The sequence below is a fragment of the Acinonyx jubatus genome, chromosome C2, assembly GCF_027475565.1.
Source record: "Acinonyx jubatus isolate Ajub_Pintada_27869175 chromosome C2, VMU_Ajub_asm_v1.0, whole genome shotgun sequence".
Classification (NCBI taxonomy): Eukaryota; Metazoa; Chordata; class Mammalia; order Carnivora; family Felidae; genus Acinonyx; species Acinonyx jubatus.
This window is the reverse complement of record NC_069384.1, coordinates 127,128,266-127,154,730: the sequence shown is the minus strand read 5'-3', so window position 1 is coordinate 127,154,730 and position 26,465 is coordinate 127,128,266. Positions and strand designations below refer to the sequence as shown.

General features: G+C 37.2%; 1 protein-coding gene across 4 annotated transcripts in view; it reads right to left on the bottom strand.

Annotated features, from left to right (window-relative positions):
* Positions 1 to 1,455: 1,455 nt before the first annotated feature.
* Positions 1,456 to 26,465, bottom strand: part of TOPBP1 (DNA topoisomerase II binding protein 1) — a 60,248-nt gene continuing 35,238 nt past the window's right edge. For all 4 annotated transcript variants that reach the window (XM_015085647.3, XM_027061814.2, XM_027061815.2 and 1 more), the window contains 12 exons: positions 23,367 to 23,490; positions 22,399 to 22,545; positions 22,178 to 22,280; positions 20,055 to 20,247; positions 18,079 to 18,299; positions 17,101 to 17,267; positions 16,745 to 16,856; positions 13,335 to 13,498; positions 12,453 to 12,590; positions 10,786 to 10,875; positions 10,455 to 10,616; positions 1,456 to 2,171 (listed from right to left, as the gene is read on the bottom strand). In XM_015085647.3, the coding sequence (XP_014941133.1) occupies positions 2,031 to 2,171; positions 10,455 to 10,616; positions 10,786 to 10,875; positions 12,453 to 12,590; positions 13,335 to 13,498; positions 16,745 to 16,856; positions 17,101 to 17,267; positions 18,079 to 18,299; positions 20,055 to 20,247; positions 22,178 to 22,280; positions 22,399 to 22,545; positions 23,367 to 23,490 (1,762 nt within the window). In that variant the 3' untranslated portion in view covers positions 1,456 to 2,030. The remainder of the gene's footprint in view (positions 2,172 to 10,454; positions 10,617 to 10,785; positions 10,876 to 12,452; positions 12,591 to 13,334; positions 13,499 to 16,744; positions 16,857 to 17,100; positions 17,268 to 18,078; positions 18,300 to 20,054; positions 20,248 to 22,177; positions 22,281 to 22,398; positions 22,546 to 23,366; positions 23,491 to 26,465) is intronic.

The following is a 26,465-nucleotide window of genomic DNA, read 5'->3' as shown; positions in this document are numbered from 1 at the left end:
GCACCCTAGGGGCGCCTGGGTGGCTCAGTCGGTTGAGTGACTTCGATTCAGGTCATGATCTCACAGTTCATCATGAGTTCAAGCCCCACGTTGGGCTTTGCATTGACAGTGCACAGCCCGCTTCAGATCCTCTCCCATCTCTCTGCCCCTCCCCTGCTCATACTCTCTCAAAAATAAACATTAAGATCTTGTCTAACCTAATTACCTCCTTAAAAGCCCTATCTCCAAGCAGTCACTTTGGGGGTTAGGCTTCAACTTCTGAATTTGAATTGTTTCACACAGTCTGTAATACAGAGCCTGCCTCTTTAATCTCTGTGAGTAGGCATGCTTTCTAGGTGGTTTGCTCCTGAATCCCACGTACTACTTACATTCTAAGGAATATTTGCTGGATTAATGAATGCTGGACACCAGGCAGATGTACAAGAGAATGCATGGAGGAATACGAAATGCTAATTTGTCACATTAAAATGCGATTGCAATTCTTTGGAGAAACTAAGAATAATTAAGGAAAGCTTTTGTTTTTCTTCTTAAATGAGAGTTTCCTATTTGGCATTATTTGCATGTAAGAAGGCCTATGAAGCAAAGCCAAAGCCAAACTTGTTGATCTAGAGATTCTGGAGAATCGGGAGGAGTTGACATCTGGACTCTTTATAAACTATGTGTTTTCAGAACTGACTGGAGAAACCGTTCATAATCTTGGCAGAAAAGAATATGGTACATTATATAATTTTATGTGGGATAGAGAGAAATAGGATCTTTTACTGCCAGTGAAAACTCAGATCACACAAAATGGCTGATAAAAAACAGGCCAGTGTGGTTTCTATGTGGGGAGGGGGAAGTTTACATGGGAAGGCTATTTGTGTAGGAATTTTTGTCCTAAGCCATGAATTAGCTCAAAGCTGAAAACTTTGAAGGGCCAATTGTGAGGGCTGCGATAACCCATTATTTCCCTCCATTCAGAGGAAGATCTGATAAAAACTTGAGAGGTTTTGTTCCAGGTTAAGAACTTGGACCCATCACCATTTGAGTTTGCCTTTCAGAAAATCATTAGGAATGGGACCATTTACATAAAAACCATGGTTCTAATTCTGGTTTGTCCCTTCAACAAAATGAGGTAGCTTTACCTGTAGAGGACTGTGGTAACACATGTAGTACTTGGGGTTCAGATTAGATTAATAAAGGCTAATGCAATTTTATAGTTCCAACAAAAGGGTTTTTTTTTAAACCCAGTTAATACAGTATTCTAAATAAATGAGAAATAGAGCAATTTGCTTAAGCTAAATTTTACACATCATTTATTGTTTCAACAAAAGAAATGCTTTGCATTTAAAAACTTAATTGAATGGGGGGGCACCTGGCCAGCACAGTAGGTAGGTAGAGCGTGTGATGTGATCTTAGGGTCATGAGTCTGAGTCCCATGTTGGGTGTAGAGATTAAACTAGTTGCCCAGATAGGTTTTCTTTTTTATTCTTTATTTTCCAAGTTTTAGCACCCAAACTTGGCAAATATCATGGAGATTTGTACAAACATGCATGTACATATATATACACTCACACATTTTAGTTTAAAGCCTTGGTTCCTCATTAAACCTTGTGCTCAGGCTCCTGTTAAAAAGCAGGAAAGTAGTGAGGAGAATCAGGGGAAACGTGAATAAATCCCAATTGATAACTTCCTTGTTATGAATTAATGCAGGCATTTTAAGGTAAAATCCATCACCTTGCTAAAACTTCCACTAAACTACAGCCTCAGCTATTTACAAGAAAATAAATAAAAAGTCCCTTACACACTTCAATGTGGTTTAATGACAAGCTAGAGGAGGATTTGTATTTTGTTATTTCAAGTAAGACAGTTAATGTTGCAGTGATTAAAATTTCAGGTGTTAAAAACTAATTTCAAGCAAGGTCATTATTATATGCTGAACCTGAATTCTTCAGACACTTGTCTTTAAATCACTATGCAAATCCATGACCGTAGCATTCAGGTTTTGTAATTTAAAAAGATCAGGTTTGGTCACTAAAGAGTAAACACGATTAGTTTACTCTAGGTCGTTTGAGTTTCTTTTTCTCTGTAGGAGCTTTCCTCTTCTGTGATGATCCAGGCCCAGGTTCCTTATTCTGAAGAAATGAAATAGTTTCTGATAGACAGTAGTTTTCTACTTGAGGAGGGGATTCCTATAAAAGCGGGGAAAAAAAACATTGTTCATTTTTTTTTTCAGATTTCAAAGTATTATTAGGTAATTCTTTAACCAAAATAATTTTGTCTTTTAAGGTGCTACCTAGCTCTTGTCACATTTAGGGAACATACTGTGTGTGACAAAATCTCACCTTTTATCAGAAAAATTCATAGCTTGGATCTTGATAACGGTTTCATTTGTAAAGTAGGGTTAAGAAGTGACACCTTATACTTAGTGTCAGTTTTTGAAAATCTTTTTTACTTATTTTACAGATAAGATAAAGGTTAAATAATATTATAGAACTAGCAGGTGGCAAAGCCAAAATTCATATACTCTACTCTACCTGCCTCAAAAACCTTTGCAATTCTCTTATAACCATATCCTGACTGAAAAGGACCTTTCCTCCCTATTACAAGTGTGATAAAACTTGGTTTTCTAGCAAGTTGGCAGACTGGATAACATGAAAATAAATCTTTTGATTGGACTCTTCCCCTGGATGACAACTTGTGACCCAAATATATTAAAAGCACCTAACACAAGACACAGGAGAGGAAATGAGATCAGGCAAATACTAGAAGGGGTTGACACTTGGTCAGGGGTGAATTTCTCTTTTTGTCATTTGTTTGTTTTTGGTCTGAGGAGAAGCCCCCGTCTGTGTCATGTGGTCTGGCTAAACCTCAACAGAAAACATGTAGCATTAACGGCCTGAAACCACAGCCACTGGAAAATGAGGTGGGAAATCTCAGGAAGGAGCAGGGGAAGTCCCAAAGTCTGTTGTGAACTCTGCCCAAATCTTTCACTTCTCCCCATGGATGTACAGAGGTGGCTCAACGTAAGGCTAAAGATTTAAGCCCCCACGTATTGCAGAAGGTGCCTGCGAAGCAAACAGAATGGCATTCTCCTGAGGAACACAACAGAATCTAGAGTTTCTACAACTTATAATGTCCAGATATATCCAAAATTACTCAACATCTGAAGAACATGACCCATTCTCAAGAAAAAACAATTAGAATCCAAAAGCCCAAAAAAGAAATAGATATAAAACCTAAAACATATACTGAAACTTACAAAATGCTAATGAAAGAAATCAAAGACGAACTAAGTAGACGTGCTGTGTTCATGGACCAAAAGGCTTAATATAGTAAAGATAATATAGTAAAGATGTCAATTCACTTGATTCCTATCAAAATGGTAGCAAAATGTTTTCGTAGGCATGTAAATAAACTTATTTAAAAACTTACACAGAAAGGTGCAGGCCCTAGAACAGCTGAGACTGTCTTGAAAAAGAAGAGTAAAGAGGACTGCTTCACATCAGGGCTTACTACATGTATAATAGGACGCTATTGCAGAGGTAAAGACACCTAGATGAGTAGGATGGAAAACCCAGAAATAGCCCCACAACATGCCCAAGTGAATTCTGGCAAAGGTTCAAAGCAACTAAATGGAGGACAGATGCTGATAAGGATACAGAAAAACAACACTGGTAGGAATTTAAAATATGACCACTCTGAAAACACACTCTCAATCATTTATCCCAGTGTAATGAAATCTTTTCTCACAAATGTTCATGGCAGCTTTTTTTTTTTTTTTTTTTTAAATGTTTGAGAGCACACATGGGAGTTGGGGAGGGGTAGAGAGGGGGTGGAGAGAGAGAATCCCAAGCAAGCTCCACACTCAGTGCAGAGCCCAAAGCAGGGCTCCATCCCATGACTGGGAGATCATGACCTGAGCTGAAATCAAGAGTTGGTTGCTCAAGTGTCTGAGCCACCCAGGTGCCCCAGAGCAGCTTTATTCATAACAGCCCCAAACTAGAAATAACCCAGATGTCCTTTAATAGGTTAATGGTTAAAGCTGTAGTACATCTGAACTATTTAGCAATAAAGATAAAATTGATACAAGTAACAACTTGATTAAAAAAAAAGCCAAAGATTAGACACTATACTGATTCAAGATTTTAAATGACAAAATTACAGAAACTGACAATGGATTAGTGGTTGCCAGAAGTAAGACAGCTCAGAGAATGAAGGGAAGGAGGTGGGTGTGAGTAAGAAAAGCCAAAATGAAGGATGGCTCTAGTGACAGAGTGTTCTGTATCTTGACTGTGGTGGCAGACACATAAGGAGAAGTGGGGGGTATTGCAATACACATAGACTGCATCGTGTCAATGCCCTAGCCGTAAAATTTTACTACATTTTTGCAAGACCTTATCTACTGGGGGACACTGCATTATTTCTTATAACTGCATTTTTAAATCTACAATTAACTCAAAATAAATTGAACATCTTGTCATGACCCAGATGTTGGATAGTAAACAGTGATACCAAAGCAGCTATTACACTTGAGTGAAATGAAAAAGCAGAACTAGAAGTCATAGAGATTCCAGATACAAAAAAACTTAATTTCACGGTGCCTGAGTGGCCCAGTTGGTTATGTGTTCCATCTCTTGATCTCAGGGTTGTGAGTTCAAGCCCTGCCTTGGGCTCTGTGCTGGGGGTGAAGCCTATTTAAATAAAACAAAATTTAGTATTGAAAAAAAAAAATCTCCTGGAGTAGGCTTAAGAGCAGAATGAAAATAACAGAAAAAAATCAGTAAAGTTGTAGGCAGATAAAGAGGTATTAGTCAATCAGAAAAACACAGAAAAATGACTGCAAATAAACTAAACACAGCTTTAGGGACCTGTGGAACTATATCAAAAGGTATGAGTAACTAAATTCCTAATGGAGCAGAAATAATGGCCAAAATTTCTCAAATCTGGTGAAAGTTCCAGACTGACACAGCTCCGCAGAAACCAAGCACGATTAATGTAAAGAAACAGCATCTGGAAATATCATAAATGGTGAAAACCAAAGATGAAAATTGTGAACAGTCAGGAAAAAAAAAATGACATACTGCATTGCATACAGAAGAATTCAAATTACCACTGACTTCTTATCAGAAACCACGGAGGACGCAAGAAAGTGGAATCTTTAAAGTAGCAGCAGCAGAAGAAAAAAAGTATCAACCCCAAATCCTATATCCTCCAAAAAGATCCTTCAAGAATAAAGGTAAAATAGACACTTTCAAAAACAGAAAAAAAAAAAAAAAAAACCCATTAGAATTGGTCCCATCAGACTTATACTACAAACCAAAATTTTTCAGGCTGAAGGAAAACTGATAACAGAAAGTTTGCTGGCCCCTGCTTTACATTAAAGAACTAGACATTAGATATTTTAGGCTGTGTAGGACAGATGGTCTGTTGCAACTACTCAAGCCGGCTGTTGGAGTGCAAAAGAACAGAGAATATGCAAATGTGTGAATGCAGCTGTGTTCCAGTAGAACTTTATAAAAAAGGCAGGGGATAGGATCTGGCCTGTGAGCTACAGTTTACTGTCTCCGAATTTAAAGGACAGGGGAAGCAAAGGAACCCGTATGATTCCAAGTTTTCTGCCTTCTGTGTGAAGTGGCACATGATTCTACCTAGACTATGAAAGGTTAAGGAAGTATATTGTAATCTGTCGAGCAAAACACACCCTGCCGCCAAGCAAAAAAAAAAGGCAAGAAAGGAAGAACACAAGAACAAAGGAGAGAAAATGAAAACAAATTGCAAAAAACCATAAACCCAGTCATATCAATAACTACACTAAAGAATTAACAAGCAAGACCCAAAGATACCCTGTTTAAAAGATGACAAATGAATAGATATCTGTGCTCAAGAACTGGAAGAATTAACATTGTTAAAATGTCCACACTACCCAAAGAAATCTACATATTCAATGCAATCCCTATCAAAATTCCAATGGCATATTTTTACCAGAGATCGGACAAACCTAAAATCTGTATGGCTCACAAAGACTCCAAATAGCCAAAACAATCTTGAGAAAGAACAAAGCTGGAGGCATCATGCTCCCTGATTTTAAACTATATTACAATGCTATGGCAATCAAAACAGTATGGTACTGGCATCAATAGAAAACTCAGAATTAAACCCAGGGATTTGTGGTCAATTACAAAAGAGCCAAGAATATCTAATGGGAAGAGGATAGTTTCTTCAATAAATGGTGTTGGAAAAACTAGACAGCCACATGTAAAAGAATGAAATGGGACCGTGATCTTACATCATACTCAAAAATAAACTCAAGATGGATTAAAGATTTGGATGAAAGACCCAAGACATAAAACCATAAAACTAAAAGAAATCTGTAAGGAGCTCCTTAAAAAAAATTTTTTTTTAATGTTTATTTTTGAGAGAGAGAGAGAAAGAGAGGTCATGAGCGGGAGAGGGGCAGAGACAGGGAGACACAGAATCCAAAGCAGGCTTCAGGCTCTGAGCTGTCAGCACAGAGCCAAACGTGGAGCTCAAACCCACCAACTACAAGATCATGACCTGAGAGGAAGCTGGACGCTTCACTGACTGAGCCACTCAGGCGCCCCTGTAATGAGTGAGTTCCTTTGACATTTCTCTTGGTAAAAATTTTTTGGACTTCACACCAAAAACAAAAGCAACACAAGCAAAAATTAATAAGTGGGATGACATCAGACTAAAAAGCTTCTGCACAGCAAAGGAAACCATCAACAAAAAGAAAGGCAACTTAACAAAGGGAGAAAATTATTTGCAAATCATATATCTGATAGGGGTTAATATCCAAAACAATCTGATTAAAAATGTGAAGATCTGAACATTTTCCCAAAGACATATAGAAGGTCAACAGGTACGTGAAAAGGTGTTCAATGTCACTTATCATCAAAGAAATGCAAATCAAAACCATAACAAAATATTACCAAACACATTAGAATTAAAAAGTGTTGGTGAGGATATGGAGAAGAGAGAACTCTTCGTACTCTTAGTGGGGTATAAATTGGTGCAGCCATTATTTTTTTCCTCAAAAAATTAAAACTTGAACTACCTTAAGAGTATACTTCTCTTGATAAGCACTGAACCATGTACATAATTATTGAATCATATTGTACACCTGAAACTAATACAACACTGTATATTTCAATTTAAAAAAATGAAAAATAAAACTACCTAGGACTCAGCAATTTGACTTTACGTATTTACCCAAAATGAAAACAATTTGAAAAGATTTCTGCACCCCTATGTTCATTACAGTATTATTTTCTTTAAAAAAATTTTTTTTAACGTTTATTTTTGAGAGAAAGAGACAGAGTGTGAGGGGGAGAGGAAAGGAGACACAGAATTGGAAGCAGGCTCCAGGCTCTGAGCTGTCAGCACAGAGCCAGATGCGGGGCTCGAACTCACGAACCGTGAGATCATGACCTGAGCTGAAGTCGTACGCTCAACTGACTGAGCCACCCAGGCGCCCCTACAGCATTATTTTCAGTAGCCAAGATATGAAAACAACCTGAGTACCTGCAGACAGATGAATAAAAACCTAATATACACACAACAATGGATTAATCAGCCATAAAAAATATTTCAGCCAAGGAACCCTGCCAACTGCAGCAAAATGGATGGACCTTGATGGCCTTAATGCTAAGTGAAGTAAGTCGGATAAAAGACAGAATACCAGATGATCTCACTTGTAAGTGGAATCTAAAACAAAAACCAAAATAAAACCCACAAATCCCCCAAATGTGATAGACACACAGAACCAAAGAGAGGCTGCCAGATGCAGGGCTGGAGGGCTTAGGGAAATGGGTAAGGGTGACCAAGACGTACAAACTTCCAGTTATAAAATAAGTAAGTCCTGAGGATATAATGTACAATATGGTGACCACAGTTAATATTGTATGGTATATTTGAAAGTTGCTAAGAGACTCAATCTTGGGAGTTCTCACAAGAAAGAAAACTTGTCAATGTGTGGTGATGGATATTAACTAGACTTATGGTGATCATTTTGTATATATATATTAACACACGCAATTGTTATGTTGGACATCTGAAATTAATGTTATGTCAATTGCATCTCAGGTAAAACAAAAGGTGGCCAGACTCCTCCTTGAGGCAGATTGCAAGGCTCCTCGTTGTTTTTCTTCATGTCAATTGTTTATTTAAATTCTACTTAACACGTACGGTAAACTGGTTTCATGTGTATAATTTACATATAACACCCAGTGCTCATCATAACAAGTACCCTCCTTAGTATGCATCACCCATCTAGCCCATCCCCCCACCCCCTTCCCTCCATCAACCCTGTTTGTTTTCTGTATTTAAGAATCTTTTATGGTTTGTCTACCTGTTTTTATCTTATTTTTGCTTCCCTTCCCTTATGTTCATCTGGTTTGTATCTTAAATTCCACATATGAGTGAAATCACAGGCTATTTGACTGACTTATTTCACTTAGCATAATACACTCTATCCACAGGAAGACTCCTTTTTGCTTCAACTGAAACAATTCAAGAAGTACATGAAAGTATGAACCTAGAAGAGAGTCCCCAATAACTAGACCACCCAGACTACTGCATTCAGATCAAAGCTGCCAAGACTTGTGCACTCGGTACTTCCAATCAGCTTTTAATCCTCTACTCTTAACCATGAACAGAAAGCCAAGAATTACCAAATGTCTGATAAATTCCTCTAACATGGAAGATAAAGACCCAAAGAGGTGAATGCAGCTTAGTGGATGCGGAGAGTATGCAGAAATAAGAGAAGTTTGAAAAATAAACCAGTAAATCCTGACATCTAGTAGAAGGTATCACATCTATAAAGCAAAAAAAGATGTTATTAAGATACTAAAATGTAAATTCAAAAAAACTAAAAAAAGGTCTTGCTTATTAAAAACATGATACCCAAGTGAAGAGCTAACAAAAGGAGAAGAATGAACTGAGGGAACCTCTCAAAAAGTGAAGATTAAAAATACTTGCGAAATAAGAAAATCCAATATGTAAGTAGCAGAAGTACCAGAAGGAATGAACAGAAAATGGAGAGGGAAAATAAAAATCATCACTGAAATAATTCAAGGTTTCCCAGAACTGAAAGATACAAGTTACCAGACCAGAAGAGGCTTATCATGTATGGCATTATATAAACAGACCCACATAACCTATCATTTTGAAATTTGAGAAAACTAGGGATAAAAAGAGCTTCCTACTAGATTAGTTACATAGATTATGAATCAGGAAGGCTTTAACTACCCAACAGCAATACTAGGAGCAAGGAGACAAGCAATCAAAAGTCCAAGGAGAAAACAGTTTGGATGGGCGTCAAAGGCTGGGTTGGAACTTATCTATCAGTCAAGTGTGAGCACAGAAGAAAGAACTTTCACACAGAGAAAATCTCTGTTTATCTCTCATGTGCTTTCTCAAGTAATTACTATAAGATGACCCTCAACAAAAGGAGAGATCAGGATGACATAGGATTCAGAAACAGGAGATCTGACAAAGAGAAAGGATAGTGAATGGAGGTCCTGGGAGGACAGCAGTGCACAGACGTAGAGGGTGACCGTCCAGATTGGAGCGACGTGGCTAAAGACAAGCTAAAAGCTATCATCACCAAGATCCCTGTGGCTACTGCACCCACCTTTATTTTTTTAATTCATTCATTCGTTCATTCCCCCCAATGCACCTAGCTTTTAACCTGAGGTCAGAACACTGCAGTGAGCCTATCTGAGTTGTACTTGTACCTAGCTTATCTCAACAATGAGCTTGAACATGAAGTCGACACTCTCCCCTCCCTATTCTGCTGCTTTGCTCCACGCAAGTGTTCTGTTTTGAGCTACTTCTGAGAGCTAGGTAGGCAGTGGTGAGCTGAGACACAGAAATACAGAGCACCCTACTACTCCCCCACTGCATTCCTCCAGACATCTAGTACCCAACTCCCAACACAGCCCCAAGAGAGGCAGGGAAAGAAAAAGCTCGAGATTTTTAAAAAGTTATTTAGGTGTTTCTAGGAGTTAGTATTGCCTTACTAATTCCTCTTCGGTACACCTCACTGCTTTATGATAAAGGCTTTTTAAAAAAAAATGTAAGAAAAAAAACGTAAAAAAACATAAACGTGTTTTAGCCATTCTTTCTATAAATCCTGAGCCAACTCCCAAACACAAACAGCAAAACCTACACAGCAGGCTGAGTTTTGGCTTACCTTAATTAAAAAGCAGTTTTAAAGCTTTTAGAGGTACCTAGATTTTTATACCTGCCTCATTTAACTCCAAGTTCAATGTTTACATATGTGTTATTATAAAAAACAGAATGAAACAGAGAGGAACTGCATAGAGGAGAACAACAGGAGACGAATATTCTATTAATACATAAGCTAACAAGGGTTTTGTTGTGCGGTCACCTCCCTATGCATATAAGCCTGTCTCTGGGTATGAGGAGGGCAAGGACAAACTCGTACAAACCTGCGTCAGATAATCAGCAATGTAATCTGTTTTCAGGCAGTACACATTCTGGGCAGCAGCCTCTGCTATGTTAACTCCTGAGTCATCTTGTTTCAGTTTACTGAAGTCAGAGAAGAGATGTGTAGCCTCTTTAAATAAAGGTACAGAATGACCAGGTAGCACCTAAAGAAGAAATAAGCATTACAACCTATCATTGTCCCAAAGTAGTCCAACTGTATAATTTGTGCTTGAGGATTACCATCTCATAAAGTACAGAAAATCACCTGATCACAGCAATCATGGTTAGAAAATAACTTGTGTAAAAAATTTAGTAAGTTGACTCAATACAAACCTTCGCTCCTCCTGACTGAAGAAGGCGTTTGAATCCTGCTTCTCGGGACTGGTCAAGATGTAAGATGACCTTCCACCCACTAAATGCCCCCTACAAATGAAAAAATACCAGTGTTGAAATTATTTGGGAAATAAAATACAAATACGTTATTTTATCTGTAAATTTAGTTTTATGTCAACAAATAACCTTTACTTCTGCCACAAGTGGTAATTGTCTTTGGTCAGAATACTTTGAAACACACAGCCAGGGTGTTGGGCACATAGTAGGCCATCAATAAATACTTGAAGATGAAGGAAAATGCTTTACTGATTAGCTAACATGAAAACAAAGCAAATTGACTTTTGTTTAGTCTTTTTTCTTATAATTAATCCAGGGTAGAATTTCATGCACAGCTTCTTTAAAGAAGCTTCCATTATATTTCTCTTGAAAATGTTTGCAAATTGGAAATACAAAATATTTAGCTAGGGAATAACAATCAACAGAAGCCAATGGAATTACCCTAAAGAAGGGAAATTAAGGCTAACAAGGGCTTGGATAAAGGAGAGAACTCAGAATACAACACAAAAGATTATCTAACTTGGGTTCCTAACCTTTTTGTAAGCCAGGACCTCTTTGACAGTTGGGTGAAACCTATGGACCTGTTCTTTAAATAATGATTTTAAAGTAACATCTTTATTGAAATGTAATTTCCATGCCACATGAACAATGTTTCAAAATATTGTTTTGTTTTGTTTTTTTAAAGATTTTTAAAAAATGTTTTGAGAGAGAGGGAGGGAATATATCCCAAGCAGGTTCTGTGCTGTAAGTGCAGAACCTGACATAGGACTCTATCTCACAAACTGAGATCATGACCTGAACAGAAATCAAGAGTCGGATGATTCACCGACTGAGACACACAGGCGCCCCTAAAATATTTTTAATATAAAGGATTACAAAAAAACCCCACATCTTTTAAAAAATTATCCAAATATTTACAAATTTATAACATAACAGATGTGCTTCTGCACAAAAGACCTAGTGATGGCTGAATAACTACTAAAATTTTAGAGCAGTAAAGACAGATGGTAGCTATACTTGGTGAGCATAGCATAATGTATAGTTGTCAAATCACTATGTTGCATACCTGAAACTAATGTAACACTGTGCATCAACTACATTTCAATTAAAAAAGATGATGATGGGGCACCTGGGTAGTTCAGTCAGTTAAGCATCCAACTTTGGCTCAGGTCACAATCTCACAGTTTGTGGGTTCGAGCCCTATGTCGGGCTCTGTGCTGACAGCTCAGAGCCTGGAGTCTGCTTTGGATTCTGTGTCTCCCTCTGCCCCTCCCCCACTTACATGCTGTCTCTCTCTCCCCCTGTCAAAAATAAACATTAACTTAAAAAACAGTGATGAACACAAACAGTACTTTAAGATACTTGCAATATAATGCAAAGCAAAAATATCTTGATTTTTGTTGGGGTAAAATCACTGGTACTGTTAATAGCGTTGGGATTTGTTACCCAGACTTCTATAATGAAAGGAAATGCTTTCAATTAGATGTTAGTAGAAATAAAGATGTATTCTTCCGCCCCACCCAGAGTGTGTATACAGGCTTCCTGACTTCAATCTACAATTCCTGAATGCCATTCAAATAACCTACATAACTATATATATATGTTAATACCTCAACAATGCCCGATTCTTGTCTTTGCTGGATTTTTTTTCTCCATCTCATTGCTGCAAGTGCTAGTCTTCGTTGCTGTACAGTGATTCCAGTCAAAACGTCAAGTATGGAACTACTTCCCCATTCGTAGTCTTCTTCCTAGACAATCAGTACAACACACTTTGGAGTCCTTAAGGAGTCCATGATCTAGTAAGAGTTAAAAGCTATACACTCAATTGTTATAAATATAGAGCACAAAATAAGCATCAGTTTTTGAACAGAGAGAAGGAAATGTACATGAATTTCGATTCATATACCGGGATTTTAATTAGGTATCAGAAAAATACTGCATACGTTTCTAAGAGACACAGATAACTATACCTTAGTAATTCATAAACATAGATTATTTGGTTTCATCTACTGTAAGATGAACCTCACAGAAGGACATGTTCTCAGTGGACACATGTATTAACAGCTTGATTACCTGTCTACAGAAATCAGATCCCTAAGGGATGTTGATTGAAAACTTCAAAAAACTACATGGTAGGTATTACTGTGATGGTTAGTTAGGAACCAAAATATCTCACACAACTTAGTATTTAATGGACTGGCAGTAAAGATAAAAGCTTATAACGAGATAATCTTGAAATTTTCTAATGTTGTTCCAATAAGAAAAAAAAAAGGCCCACTTCCAAATTAAAATTGATATCACTAAGAGTCTGGGTTTGTGATCTCTATACATTTTTTTGTTTTGTTACTGTGGGCCTTATAAAATTGGTATAATCTAATTTGTCACATTTAGTTATTTCAATTATATGAATGGTCAGTGGAAGTACTGGAATCAATTGTTAAGAAATTTACTTTTAAAGAAACATGATTCTTCATGTTATTTTGAATACACACCGGCACAAAGTGCCCAGCAGTCCGGGATGCTTCCAGGTAGGAGCGATGAAGCACCCACTTCCCAGCTGCCAATGAAGCTAAATACTTCTCGTTTCGAAGTGGATGTCCCACAACAATGTGTGTACAACTGGGATCAAAGCACTGCTTCTCTATTACTAGTCCACCTAAAGTAGAGAAAAATGGATACTTTATTGGAATTCTTAACTTTTCCTAGGAAAAAAACATGTCAACTCTGCAAAGAATTTACAAAATACACCAAATAAAAAAAAAACCTTGACTGAAAATTTTTTCATTTCACATACATTTTTATAAAGTAATATTTTTTATGAAACTTTAAAATATGAAAGCAAAACAGTAAAATGAACACTCACACACTGGCCACCTGGCTTCTAAAATTATCAAAATCCTGCTATGCCACTTCAGTCTACCTCCTTTCCGGCTTAACTATTTTAAAGTAAATTCCAGACACTGTGTTACTCTATCCCTGTCCAGTCAGTATGCATTTCTAAAGTACATGGCAATTTTCAGGGGTGCCTGGGTGGCTCAGTAAGCGTCAGACCTTGGCTCAGGTCATCATCTCATGGTTCGTGGGTTCGAGCCCCACATTGGACTCTGTGCAGACAGCTCAGAGCCTGGAGTCTGCTTTGGATTCTGTGTCTCCCCCTCTGCCCCTCCCCTACACCCACTCACGTGCTCGCTTGCTCTCAAAAATAAACATTAAAAAAAATTTAAAGTACATGGTAATTTTCTTGTACAGCCACAATGCCATTATCAGATATAATTAACAAAAGTTCTTTGCTATCTCAATACATTTCCTTGTTCAAACTTTCCAGTTTGTCCACACTTGGTTACAATTAAGATATAAAAAGAAACAATATAAACAGAGGCCATATACTACTGCTGGTATCTCAAGTCTCAACCACTTTTGCAGTTTTCAAGCACTGAATATGCATAACCAGGGAGACAGAAGTCAAAAAGGGGCTTCTACAGACTAAAAGCAGAAGAAAATTTTCTGTGAGTGGAAATAAGGTCAGTAGCCCAACAACATAGAAGCTTGGGAGGAAAACACACACAATAGGTAAACAGAGATGAAGCAGCAGGTGGGGGCTGACCCTCTTCTCATACAAATGTATGAAGCCTGACTTAAGAGGAAAGAAGGTGGCGTAAGCATATGTAAAGCATGGCTTTTGATTTATACTTCAGAAGTGAGATTACTGGTTAGGCAGAGTTGTTTTAAGGACTTCGTGAGAATTCAACAAAACATTCAAATTCTACTCATGCTTTACAGAGGAGTCTAATAATGGCAGCAATACTGTTTGAGCACTTATTATATGCCAGGGACTATTCAGAGTGCTCCAGATTATGAACTCCTTTAATTTCCACAACTCTATGAAGGTAGGTGACTATTGTTATCTGCAATCTACCCATGATGACACAGATACACAGTAACTCACCCACTATCAGAGTGACAAAAGAACAGTAAGGTGAAAATTCCACATTGTAACAGGATCTAATCCTATATAACAAATTCATGCTGTAACCCAGACAACACAATATACTGACTCATGTGTATCAGCTGGCCACGCTTCATTTATAATATGGTCTCTCTGCATTCTAGTATCAAAAACTTTCTATTCAGACTCAATTCCAGCACAGTCTGTCCTCATCTGCCTCTTTTCTCTGTCCTCTTCTAGAAAATGCTCTGCTAGTTGATACTACTCTTGTCCACAGTTTACAGAGATGGAACAAAATACAGGAGATGGACACCTGAAACAGCTTCTTTCATTATGGGACCTCTACTTAAAGCTTAACAATTGTGACTTACAACTCTATCTGATTTAGCAAGTAACCGAGAAACTGTTACGCATGAGTCCAGTTTCCAAGAAATACAGCTTTGCAACTGTATGACTGTATTTGACAGAAATTTTTAAAAGAATTTTTAATGTTTATTTTTCAAAGTGGGGGGGAGGGGCAGAGAGATGGGGACAGACGATCCGAAGCGGGCTCTTAGCTGACAGCTGCAAGCCTGATGTGGAGCTTAAATTCACAAATGGTGAGATCCTGACCTGAGCCAAAGTCAGACATTCAACTGACTGAGCCATCCAAGTGTCCCAGTATTTGACAGAAACCTTAAAAAAATCATGGTTTTCCACATTCTCAAAAGGACAGCACTAAATAACATTTAATACTTTCTTGACAACTCAGGGCCATTACTAAAACAACCATTTCTTCTTTTAAATGTTTTTTTTTTTTAATGTTTATTTTTGAGAGAAGAGAGAAAGAGCAGGAGTGGGGGAGGGGTGGAGAGAGAGGAAGACACAGAATCTGAAGCAGGCTCCAGGCTCTGAGCTGTCAGCAGAGCCCGACACAGGGCTCAAACTCCCTAACCACGGTATCATGACCTGAGCTAAGGGTGGATGCCTAACCAACTGAGCCACCCAGGTGCCCCTAAAACAACCATTATATCTTAATGTTTTCTCAATACCAAGCTGTCAGATTAAGTTCTCTTCCTATACTTTCCCTAACCCTGTACAGCTGCTTTGTCCAACAGAGTAGGCACCCACCACATGTGGTTATCAAACACTTGAAGCACAGCCGGTCCAAATTGAGAGGTGCTAGAAGTGTAAAATATACCTCAGATTTCAAGAACTTAGTAAGGAAAATATCATTGGTATTTTATATTGATTATGTGTCGAATATAGGATTTTGAGTTCACTAGGTTAAATAAAATATATGTTTAAAATTAATTTCACTTGTTTTTTACTTTTTAAAATGTGGCTACTGGAAAGTTTAAAATTACATAATGTGGCTTATGTTCTCTTTAGGTTGGACAGTACTGCTAAAGAGCACCAGGTTACCTTCCTAGTATGCTGCTTCCAGAATGACATCAGGTGGACAGCCTGACATATATAGTGGAATGTTACAGAAGAGGTTGTTCCTCTCTGGGTATTACTCTACCTTCAACCTCAATTAAATGCAGTGTTATTTTAAACCTACAATTGCAATGATTTCACCAATGAACAAAAAGCTCAAAGCAGCACAAGACATTCTTAAATCATTTTGATGGTTGGTTTCAATCTAAATAAACTTTAAATATTTACATGCTATAACCCAGTGACTTCAGATTTATTTAGACCTTTATAAAATCAAAGTTCTAATGCTGACTCAATACATACAGCCTTAGACAAGTTACCCATCTTTTTAAATTTTATTTTGCAAGTAGGATCCACACCCAATATGGGGCTTGAACTCACAACCCCGAGATCAAGACTTGCATGCTCTACTGACTGAGCCATCCAGGCACCCCCGCTCCAATGTTTTTAATCTCAATTTCTACACCTTACAAATGATATCAACTACACTAGTTTCCAAGTAAGGTTGCATTTTTGACTTAAGTAAAATACTTGTACCTAGTTTTTCAATCAGATGACAATAATCAATACGTTCTTGAGGATTCAGAGATGACAACTGAAATATGTACTGTTTTTTTAGGTCTTCATGAGTTTCCTCTATTGTTATAGTCTGAAATGGAAGAGTTTTATTTTAGAAAAAAATTAACACTAAAAAGGTTATCATCAGCTATATGATTCTTTTTCAGTGACACTTTACTTAGTCTTCCAGTTTATCAAATACAGAAATAATAATACAATGCAAAGAAATGCAGTTTTCAACATCTGTGAACTCCTGATACTGTTATCAATAAATTTTTAATGCAACACAATAGCAATATCAAAAGGGCATATCATCATACTTAGGATAAACTAACCTTTTCTCTAGGGTGTGGAGCCACCGGTGGGTTGGCCAGGGGGAAGGCAATACTGGGGGCTTGAGGTGTAGGGATCAGGTGGCTGTCTTTAATTGGTGTTTCCAGTTCTTCAGAGATTGGGTGTTTTGGGGCTTCAGTTACACACATGTTTCCGGAATCACAGACAGCTGAGGGCAATAAAATGCTGCAGTGTGATGTTACCCAAATATGACTAAGAACAAATTCAGGCAAATAGTCTCATCTGTCTTAACCAAGATGAAATTAAACACAAACTCTGGAATATACACGTAAAAGCAGCCTACCTCTAGAGCTTATAAATAAGTGCAATTAATTAGCTTTTTAAAAAGGCAAATAGGTTATCTGCGGGATTCTCCCAACCCTTTCTTTAAATACCAAGCTTTCATCAGTAAAATGGAACCCAAATTTGTAAAATGACAGCAAAAGCTACAATTGGAGAAAATCTATTTAGTGTAGAGATAGAATCATGTGATATGAGAAAAAGGGGGAGAAAAAATGACCAAAAATGAAAGATAGGAATCATTTTGTTTTCAAGGTGGAGCCCAAGGGAAAAAATAGGAGAATTCAGAAAGAAACACATACAAATTCAAAGAACAGATATAGGTACCTGCTGGCTCAATTTAGAAGATTTAAATGAAAATAAAGTAACTGGGCAAAGTCCAAACTTTAATGACACAAATGTACAAAGGATGAGAAGGAGAGAAAGAACAATACTGAAAAACTATGTCTGGAAAACACTGCCCAATCTTCAATTTCCAAATTTAAGAAACAAAACATGTTATTCAATTTACTGATAAATTATCTCAATTTATAATTATTTTTTGTCTCTTACTAAAATCAAAAATATCTAGTAAGTTTTTTGTTTGCATGTGTCATTCAGAGAACCACAATGTGCTTATCTATTTTTAAGAAGCCAATGTGTACTTCATGCAAACAAATGAATAGATTTCCTCTCGTTACCCTGTTCATCAGTTTCTGCATCATGTAAAGGCTCCTGGAAAGGAGTATCCTCCAATTTTTTAATGTCAACCTGAAGCTCAGAATACTGTGTGGGACAACTAGGCCACTGCAGATTGCTGGCAAGCCGTGCTCTCTCCTCCCTGGCTGTTGGGTCATCCCAAATGATCTGTTCATTCTGGGAGGGCTCCGTGTTGACATCAGGTACTGTTTGACGAGACTGCCTAAGGAGTAAAAGTGACAATTTTAATAAACAGGCACGACAAATCTACACTCATAAATTCCATAAGACTGCAAATTTGAGGCTCACCTTTGTATGCCCACCATCTAGCACACAGTAAGCACCTGAAAATATGGAATAAATGAACTTTGGGAAATTTTTTCTTTTAAAAATATTTCTTTCTAAAACTTACTGTTTTAGTTAGAAAAGCAAATATCTATTTCGACTGAATGTCCATATATTTAAAACTTTAAAAGGGAAAGTTTACTGTCAAGAAATTGTTTTCAAAATTCTAAAATGATTGCTACATTTGAAAATGGAATTTTTCTTAATTATACAGGCTTAGGGAAACACGGTAATGTTTAGAAAACCAGTTACTTTCCTTACCAGCAGTTGTATTTTTATCACTTGAAATAATAAGAACTATAATTACACAGGAAAGACCCTATAAAAGCTGCCTTAAAAGAAGGTGCTTTTGGCTCTTGGTAACCGAACCTCCCAGAGTCTTAGATCAGTCATATACTGAACTAGAGTGAAGCATGTTTTATGTCATAATTATAATAATTCCACTAGACGGTAAATATAATTCCAACTGTTTTCCTTCTAAATATTAAATCCTCCAATGTATGTAAATGGAATCTTAACAAAAATAATTTAGCCCAGAGAGTTCATTTGCCTCAAATACAAGGCAGATAGCCTTATTCTGAGTATACTTATTTACTCTGACTTGGCACAAGATTTAGGCTCTCTGTAATGACAAAACATCATCTGAAGTATATGAGACAAAAAGTCACGTTTACTCAGTATGCAGATATAGAATTGGCCTCATGAAATATACAGGTAGCTTAAGACAGATGCATAGTTCAATCAATCAATTCAAGATAGAAGTCCCCTAACAGTCAACATATAATTAGAGATCCTTCTATCAGGAAAAAGATGAAGTTATGCGACTGAACTTGTCATATCACACTGAGATCTAATCACCTTTTCTAGAAGGTAAATTTGTAAAGAGAATACAAAATGAATGTGGTTCTAAAAGAATTTAAATTTCTCTCTCTATATTACAATGTTTAGAACGATTATTATTTAATACCAACATGACAGAACTATCCACTGAATCCATTTCAAATGAGGCTTTTTGAGAGAGAGAGAGAGAGAGAGAGAGAGACAGACAGACAGAGAGAGCGAGCCACAGAGTGCAAGCAGGGGAGGGGCAGAGAGAGGGAGACACAGAATCCAAAGAAGGCTCCAGGCTCTGAGCTGTCAGCACAGAGCCTGATGCAGGGCTTGAACTCATGAGCCGTGAGATCATGACCTGAGCCAAAGTTGGATGCTTAACTGACTGAGCCACCAGGAGCCCTGGTAATAAAAAATATTAATCATGCTTCAATGTGAAGCAGTTGCTTGGTATGGAACAAATCTTTGTCTGCCTCTTACCCCAAAGTAAGAATTCTACAACTGCTTGGAACAAGACAGGGAAGAAGGAAAAGCTAGGAAGTAATGGAAGAGAGAAAAATCTACAACCAGTATAGTATCTGCATATAATATATGTATATAGATTGGGCTAAGTAAGGCCCAGTACTATAACCCTTTTTCCTGTTCTGTTCTTGTTATTCTAAACTTCTGCTTTGCTGGAAAAAAAAAAAATGCAGAATGAGGCTTAACTTATGGAACTGAGCGAGTAGAAACCCAAATAAGGAGCTACCTTTCTGTTGAGTCACCTAGTTGCTCCTGTCTGCCACCAGTGACAGGTACATACCTCAGTGCCTCCAGGACTCTACTTCGCCCACTGCGGGCAGAGCGACTGCTATCAGGGGTTGAAGAAGTGCTGTTACAACCACTTCTTGAAAGGGAAGCCCTCTGCCCTTGGGGTTTCACTATTGATGTCGCAGACATGATCTCCTGCAGCTGCTTCTGAAAGTTCTCTCTCATCTCCAATGTCTGTGTCAGAGCTTGAAACACATGCAAATACACCAATTAAGGTAAGTTTCTCTTTTTTATCACATCTCATTCACATTAACTATTTTGTCTGTATTTGAACACAGATTTATTAACTTGACATTTATTGCTTACTACAGGCGACAGTAATGAACAAGACTATGAATACTGCAGAACCTTAGGCCGTCCTTACCAGAAGGACCGTATATGAAAAAATCAAAAAAGCCCTTCCAAGACATCCTGCTAAGACCTGCAGTGATTCTCCCGCTTGTAGAACTCCCTGTCTGCTTCTGACCCTCTTGTGTTATGTACTATGCTCTGAGGTGCATCCATAATTAATGTATGTGATTTCTACCCCTTGGTCCTTAAAAACAGACCACAATATATATGTATCTTTGGTTTCCTTGTAAACACAGAAATAGATCCTAAATAAACATTTTTGGAATGAACTGAGTGGGACTAACTAAATAACTAAATAGGTAAGTCATAAGGAAAGCTCCAGTAGGGTAAGATGAGTAAGGAAAGTAGAAAATATTAATCCATTAAAAAGAGGACATCTACAGATAGTTATTTGCTGCTGTACTCTTTGTCATAGCAAGAAATTAGAAATAGCCTGCATGCCCATAAAAGGGACTGGCTAAATGGTCATTCATAGAAATGTGAAAGAAGATTCAAAATGGAAGCATTGCTAAGAGAGTCACTCAAAACAGAGTCAAAGGACAAAGGACGTAAGGCTATGCAAAGTCTCCTGTTTCAATTCTCAGGAACACTATGAGCTTTTAACTTCTGTCAATTGCAGCTTGTCAACCACAAACTCCACCACCTCTTAGAACATATCCTTCTATTTTGGACTCAAATAAAGGTTATCATCTGTTAGCTAAATAACAATCTTGTATTAGATAGTCAATTTAAACTCTGACAGCCCCAATCATATTTCTTCCAAAGCAAGTTATATAACCTTGCTGTTTCTGCCTTTATAAGCCTGTACTCCCTGCTTGCAATGACGAGTTTCAATGGACTCTATCTCCTGGACTGCAATCCTGAAAATCCCAAATAATTGCTTTTGGTTGCTTTGTAGCCTCTTCTTGGTCAACACAATCAATACTATACAGTTACAAAAAAAAGAAAAAGAGAGACCAAACAAGCTCCTTATGTACTAATATGAAACACTCCAAAAGTTGAACTATTAAGCAAAAAGATAAAGATGAATGTACAAAATAGCATATATAGTTATGTCCACCATTTATACACTTTTTTAAAAGTGCAGAAGGAGTGGGGCACCTGAGTGGCTTATAATCAGTTGAGTGTCCGACTTTGGCTCAGGTCATGATCTTGCGGTTTGTGAGTTGGAGCCCCACATCGGGATTGCTGCTGTCAGCTTATCAGCACAGAGCCCACTTTGGATCCTCTGTCCCCCTCTCTCTGCCCCTCCTCCACTTACGCTCTCCCAAAAAATTAATATTAAGAAAAAAGTGCAGGAGAGAACATATGTATTTATGATTGTATATGCATAACACAGCTCTAGGATACATAAGAAACTAAAAACACTGGAAGGCAGGGAGAAACTTCATGCCTCCTTCCATACCTTTAAACCATGTGAATATATTAAAATATACCGCATATACAATAAAGCTTTTTGGAAGTTACTGAAAACTGAACTGAAGAATAAATTTTTACAAAACCACCAATTCCACCTACCTTTAACAGAATAGGGCTGTATCACACTAACTCTAAAATAACTTGTTCCACAGACTTCACAAGTTTGGACACTTATAAATCACTTAAAGCTTTGCAAATTATTACTTAATGATTGGCATATAACCTCAAATCAATCCTCAAATATATGCTTTACTTGTATTTAGCAACACAGAAAACAAAGGAAGCATTCTGTATGAAAGATAGAGATTTGTAAAAAAATGTTTTTTGTAACTTAAAATATTTTACCTCCTTTAGAGTCATTCCTTCCATCTCCATTTGATGTTACTAATTCTTTATTACTGGTGGTCATATCGTCTATGTCATTTTCTTCTACAGGCAAATGATCCGGCTATTCAAGGAGAAGAATTATAATTTCTCAAAACAAGTCATTACATTTGGTTTCACAGCACTGTAAGATTATGCATTCAGCTTAAGGAGGGGGTAAATGCGTCATCCATATCATCTACCTCATCATCCTTTGTTGCTGAATCAGCTGAGAGTAGTCGACTATTACAGAGTCTGCCATCTTGCACTGTACTGATATCCAAGCTCATTTTGGGATTATAAGTATGTGGATAAAGAGATTCAGGAAGATGCTTATACTCTTGGGCACACTGCAATACAATGGCAGGCTTTAAAACAGGGCTGAAAAACATCTTAATGAATAAATGATGTTAAGCAGAATAAGGACAACCAATCCATTATGTTCTAAGATGGCAAAAGTTTACAGAATTAAAGTTTTGAAAAGTAGGTGACACTGAAACATTCCACCATACAAACGAAAAATTATTCTCACTGTTTAATGTCATATACACTAAAGAACAAAACATATTTCATTCCTGTGCTTTTGCCAAGGTATCAATCCTATTCCTGGGAATACCCAGAAACAGAGAAAAATTCTAGAAAACACAGTTCTAAACTGCACTGGTGTGCCAAATTAATTCGCCTTAAATTTTTAGAACATTTTATTTCACATCATTTTTATTAGCGACAAGAATCAGAGAAGTCAGAAAGAGTATCCATTAAAGACTTGTTAAGTATGGGGTCGCCTTGTGGCTCAGTTGGTTAAGCATCTGACTTCACCTCAGTTCATGGGTTCGAGTCCTCCCACATCGGGCTCTGTGCTGACGGCTCAGAGTCTGGAGCCTGCTTCAGATTCTGTGTCTCCCTCTCTTTCTGCCCCTCCCCTGCTCATGCTCTCTCACTCTCTCTCTCAAAAATAAATAAATGCTAAAAAAAAAAAAAAAAAAAAAAAGAAAAGACTTGTTTAAGTATTTAGGGACGAAAGATCTTAAATTTTTAATGCCAAAGAAATGAAATGTGCACTGTTAACTAAGGTTATCAAACTTGTTTACATATATGGAAACTAGCTTATGTCTGGAAATGTTTATATACATTCTCATTTAATAGAAAAGGAAAAAAAAGTATTGCTTACTTCTAAAAGCCAGTGCTCTGAAACAATGTGTACTCCTTTTTCTTTTACAGATTTATATTCTCGGTTAGTGTCATTTGGTCGGCCTTGATAAATGAAATGAGTCACCGTTTCATCAAAACTCCATCTGAAACAACCAAATTTTAACAAATAACTAAGAGAAATAGCTAAATAAATTTAAGATGATCATTACTCTCTATGAATATATTTACCTTCAAAAAACTTCTAAGATCTGGAGTAAACATGGACATTAAATGACAGGCTTTTTTTGGGGGGCTGGGGGGGTCAAATTTTACACACACTAGGTATGTAAATACAGAGAGATACCAGGAAAGATAGTCTTTAAAAGTATTACTTCCTTCTTTATACTTTTCCGAATTGTTTAAATTTTCTGTTTACAATGAGTATCACTTTATAGTAACAATAAAGGTATTTTCAAATCAATAAAATAGGCAAAACATCCAATCTGTCCTCTGGTTGTTGGAGGTCACTGGTCACTGTACATTTGCTCTATGCCCTGTAATAAACTATGTACTTGAAACAACATTATCTCAGCCATTCCTCGCAACAATCCTAACACGCTGGTATTATTATATATTATTATATTAAAACTGTACAGATAAGAAAACTAAAGGACACAATTAAGTAACATGTTTTAGGATATTCAGTAAGTGGTAGTTTTGACTTCAAAACCCGTATTAACTAATACATAATGCTACAATCTCCTGACTCTTCCCACGTAACAGTTTCCTGATCTGGGAAAGTAATCTAAAAATTGTAAAATATGTGCCATCCTTCAAAAGATCAAGTAAAAGCCAAAGAGAAAGTAAAATTATATTTCTGCATAAAATCATCAAAGTTAAATAGAGTTTTCTCTTTATGGACACTTAACATACTTTCCATTTCCTAACTAAGAAATATCCCTGGTTAAGCATCTGACTCTTGATTTTGGCCCAGGTCATGATCCCACAGATGTGACAGCTCCATGAACATGCAGCCTCCTTGGGATTCTCGGTCTCTCCCTCCCCTGCTTGAGCCACACTCTCTCTCATGTGTGTGCCCTCTCCCAAAGTAAGCAAACATTTAAAAAAAATATATCTCTAGGGTTTTTAAATAGTCAAATTAATTAAGGCATATTTCCTTCTAAATTATATTATAAACATCTCTATTTCTTACTCTATTGGGTTTCCTTAAAAATAATAGTAAAGAACACCTTGCCTAATTTAGTTGTTAGTCTTTCTTTTTTTAAGTAGGCTTTATGCCCAGTGAGAGGCAGAGAGAAAAGAGAGGGAGAGAGATCCCAAGCAGGCTGTGTGCTGTCAGTGAGATAAAGACCTGAGCTGAGATCAAGAGTTGGACAATTAACTGACTGAGCCACCCAGGCACTGCGAGTTGTTAGTCTTTCTAATGGTTGTTCCTATTTCTGATGTTAGGGAAAATAATACAAATGTAAATAAATCATAAAAATAATTTTTAAAATAGAAGAATGTTTTTGCCTGAGCCATCTTGCTTCATTACTCACTGTGATAATATAGAAACTATGGGTTTTAGTCCTCAGAGATCCTTCAAGGACAGACTCTCAATGGTTATAAATGGTTTAGACCAGGGATTAGAAAACTTTCTTTCTTTTTTTTTTTTTTTAAAGTAGGCTTAACACCCAGCATGGAGCCCAACACGGGGCTTTAACTCACAACCCTGAGATCAAGACCAGAGCTGAGATCAAGAGTCAGACACAACAGACTGAGCCACCCAGGTGCCCCAAAAAGTTTTTCTTAAAAGGCCAGATGATAATTATTTTAGGCTTTGCAGCAAAAATCTCTTTTTCCAACTACTCAACTCTTGCCTTGTATGAAAGCAGCCACAGATAATAGGTAAACTAATAGGCACGCTGTGTTCCACCCTCTGGTCTAGATCAGTGCTTTCAGCAAAATTGTTACTTTACAAGCTATTGTGTAGATTTGTAAGAGTGATTTTGGTTGTTTCAATAATGTGTTTATATGATGGAGGGTGCTACTGACATTCAGTAAAGTCGAGGGATGCTAGAAATCCTGAAGTATAGTTATATATACAATTATCCCATGTCTTACATGATTTTCTAATGTCTTGACACAAATTCACAGATGTAAAAAAAAAAAAAGTTTGTTTATAATTAGATGAGTCTAGAAGCCTGTTTTACTTACAAGCCCAAGTGTTTTGTTTTGTTTTTGCATTTTTAATATACACTAATATACCAAACATCCAACTAAGTAATTGATGGAGGACTGTACTTTGATTAATTTGTAACTTTGCCAAACTATGAACAACTCTTGGTAAAGTCCTGTTACCAACAGAAATGGTGCTCATGGTATCAGAGTCTCTACATTGGTTTCAGCCTTGTGGCTATAGCGTTTGAAGTGATTTTACATATGTATGCAAACATAAGAATACTCTGTTTGCTTCTAGTGTCATCAGGCACAGGCATTTACATATTAAATATATATCCTATGATTACGTGCCTTCTGATGACTTTTAGTTTTTAAAATTACAAAAGTAGTTGGGGCACCTGGCACTCAGTTGGTTAAGTGTCTGACTTTGGCTCAGGTCATGATCTCACAGTTTGTGGGTCTGAGCCCCGCGTTGGGCTCTGTGCTAACAGTTCAGAACCTGGAGCCTGCTTCGGATTCTGTCTCCCTCTCTCTGTGCTCCTCTCCTGTTCACGCTGTATCTCTCTCTCTCAAAAAAATAAACCTAAAAAAATAAAATTACAAAAGCAGTTAAGTTATATTTGTGAAATCCATTTAGTAGAGGTAATGCTATGACATGCTGAGGAGATCTGGTCTAGATGTTTAAACTGTAGGAAGTGGTAGGCAGTGTCATGACCTCTTCAGGATGTTCTGTTCTAGCTTATGGATGGGAACTTCTAGGACAGTTTTATTTGAGAACGGATCAAGTATTGTAAACTCTACATGTTAAAGTGTTCTTCCCTCTCTTTTATCACCAAGTCTGAGAAATCTTTCAGGAATAGATTTAATGCAAACTTTAAATCAGTTATATCTTTTTTAGGAATTTCAGCAATAGATTCTATTTTTCACACTGAGAGGACTGGCATTTTAAGTCTTATTA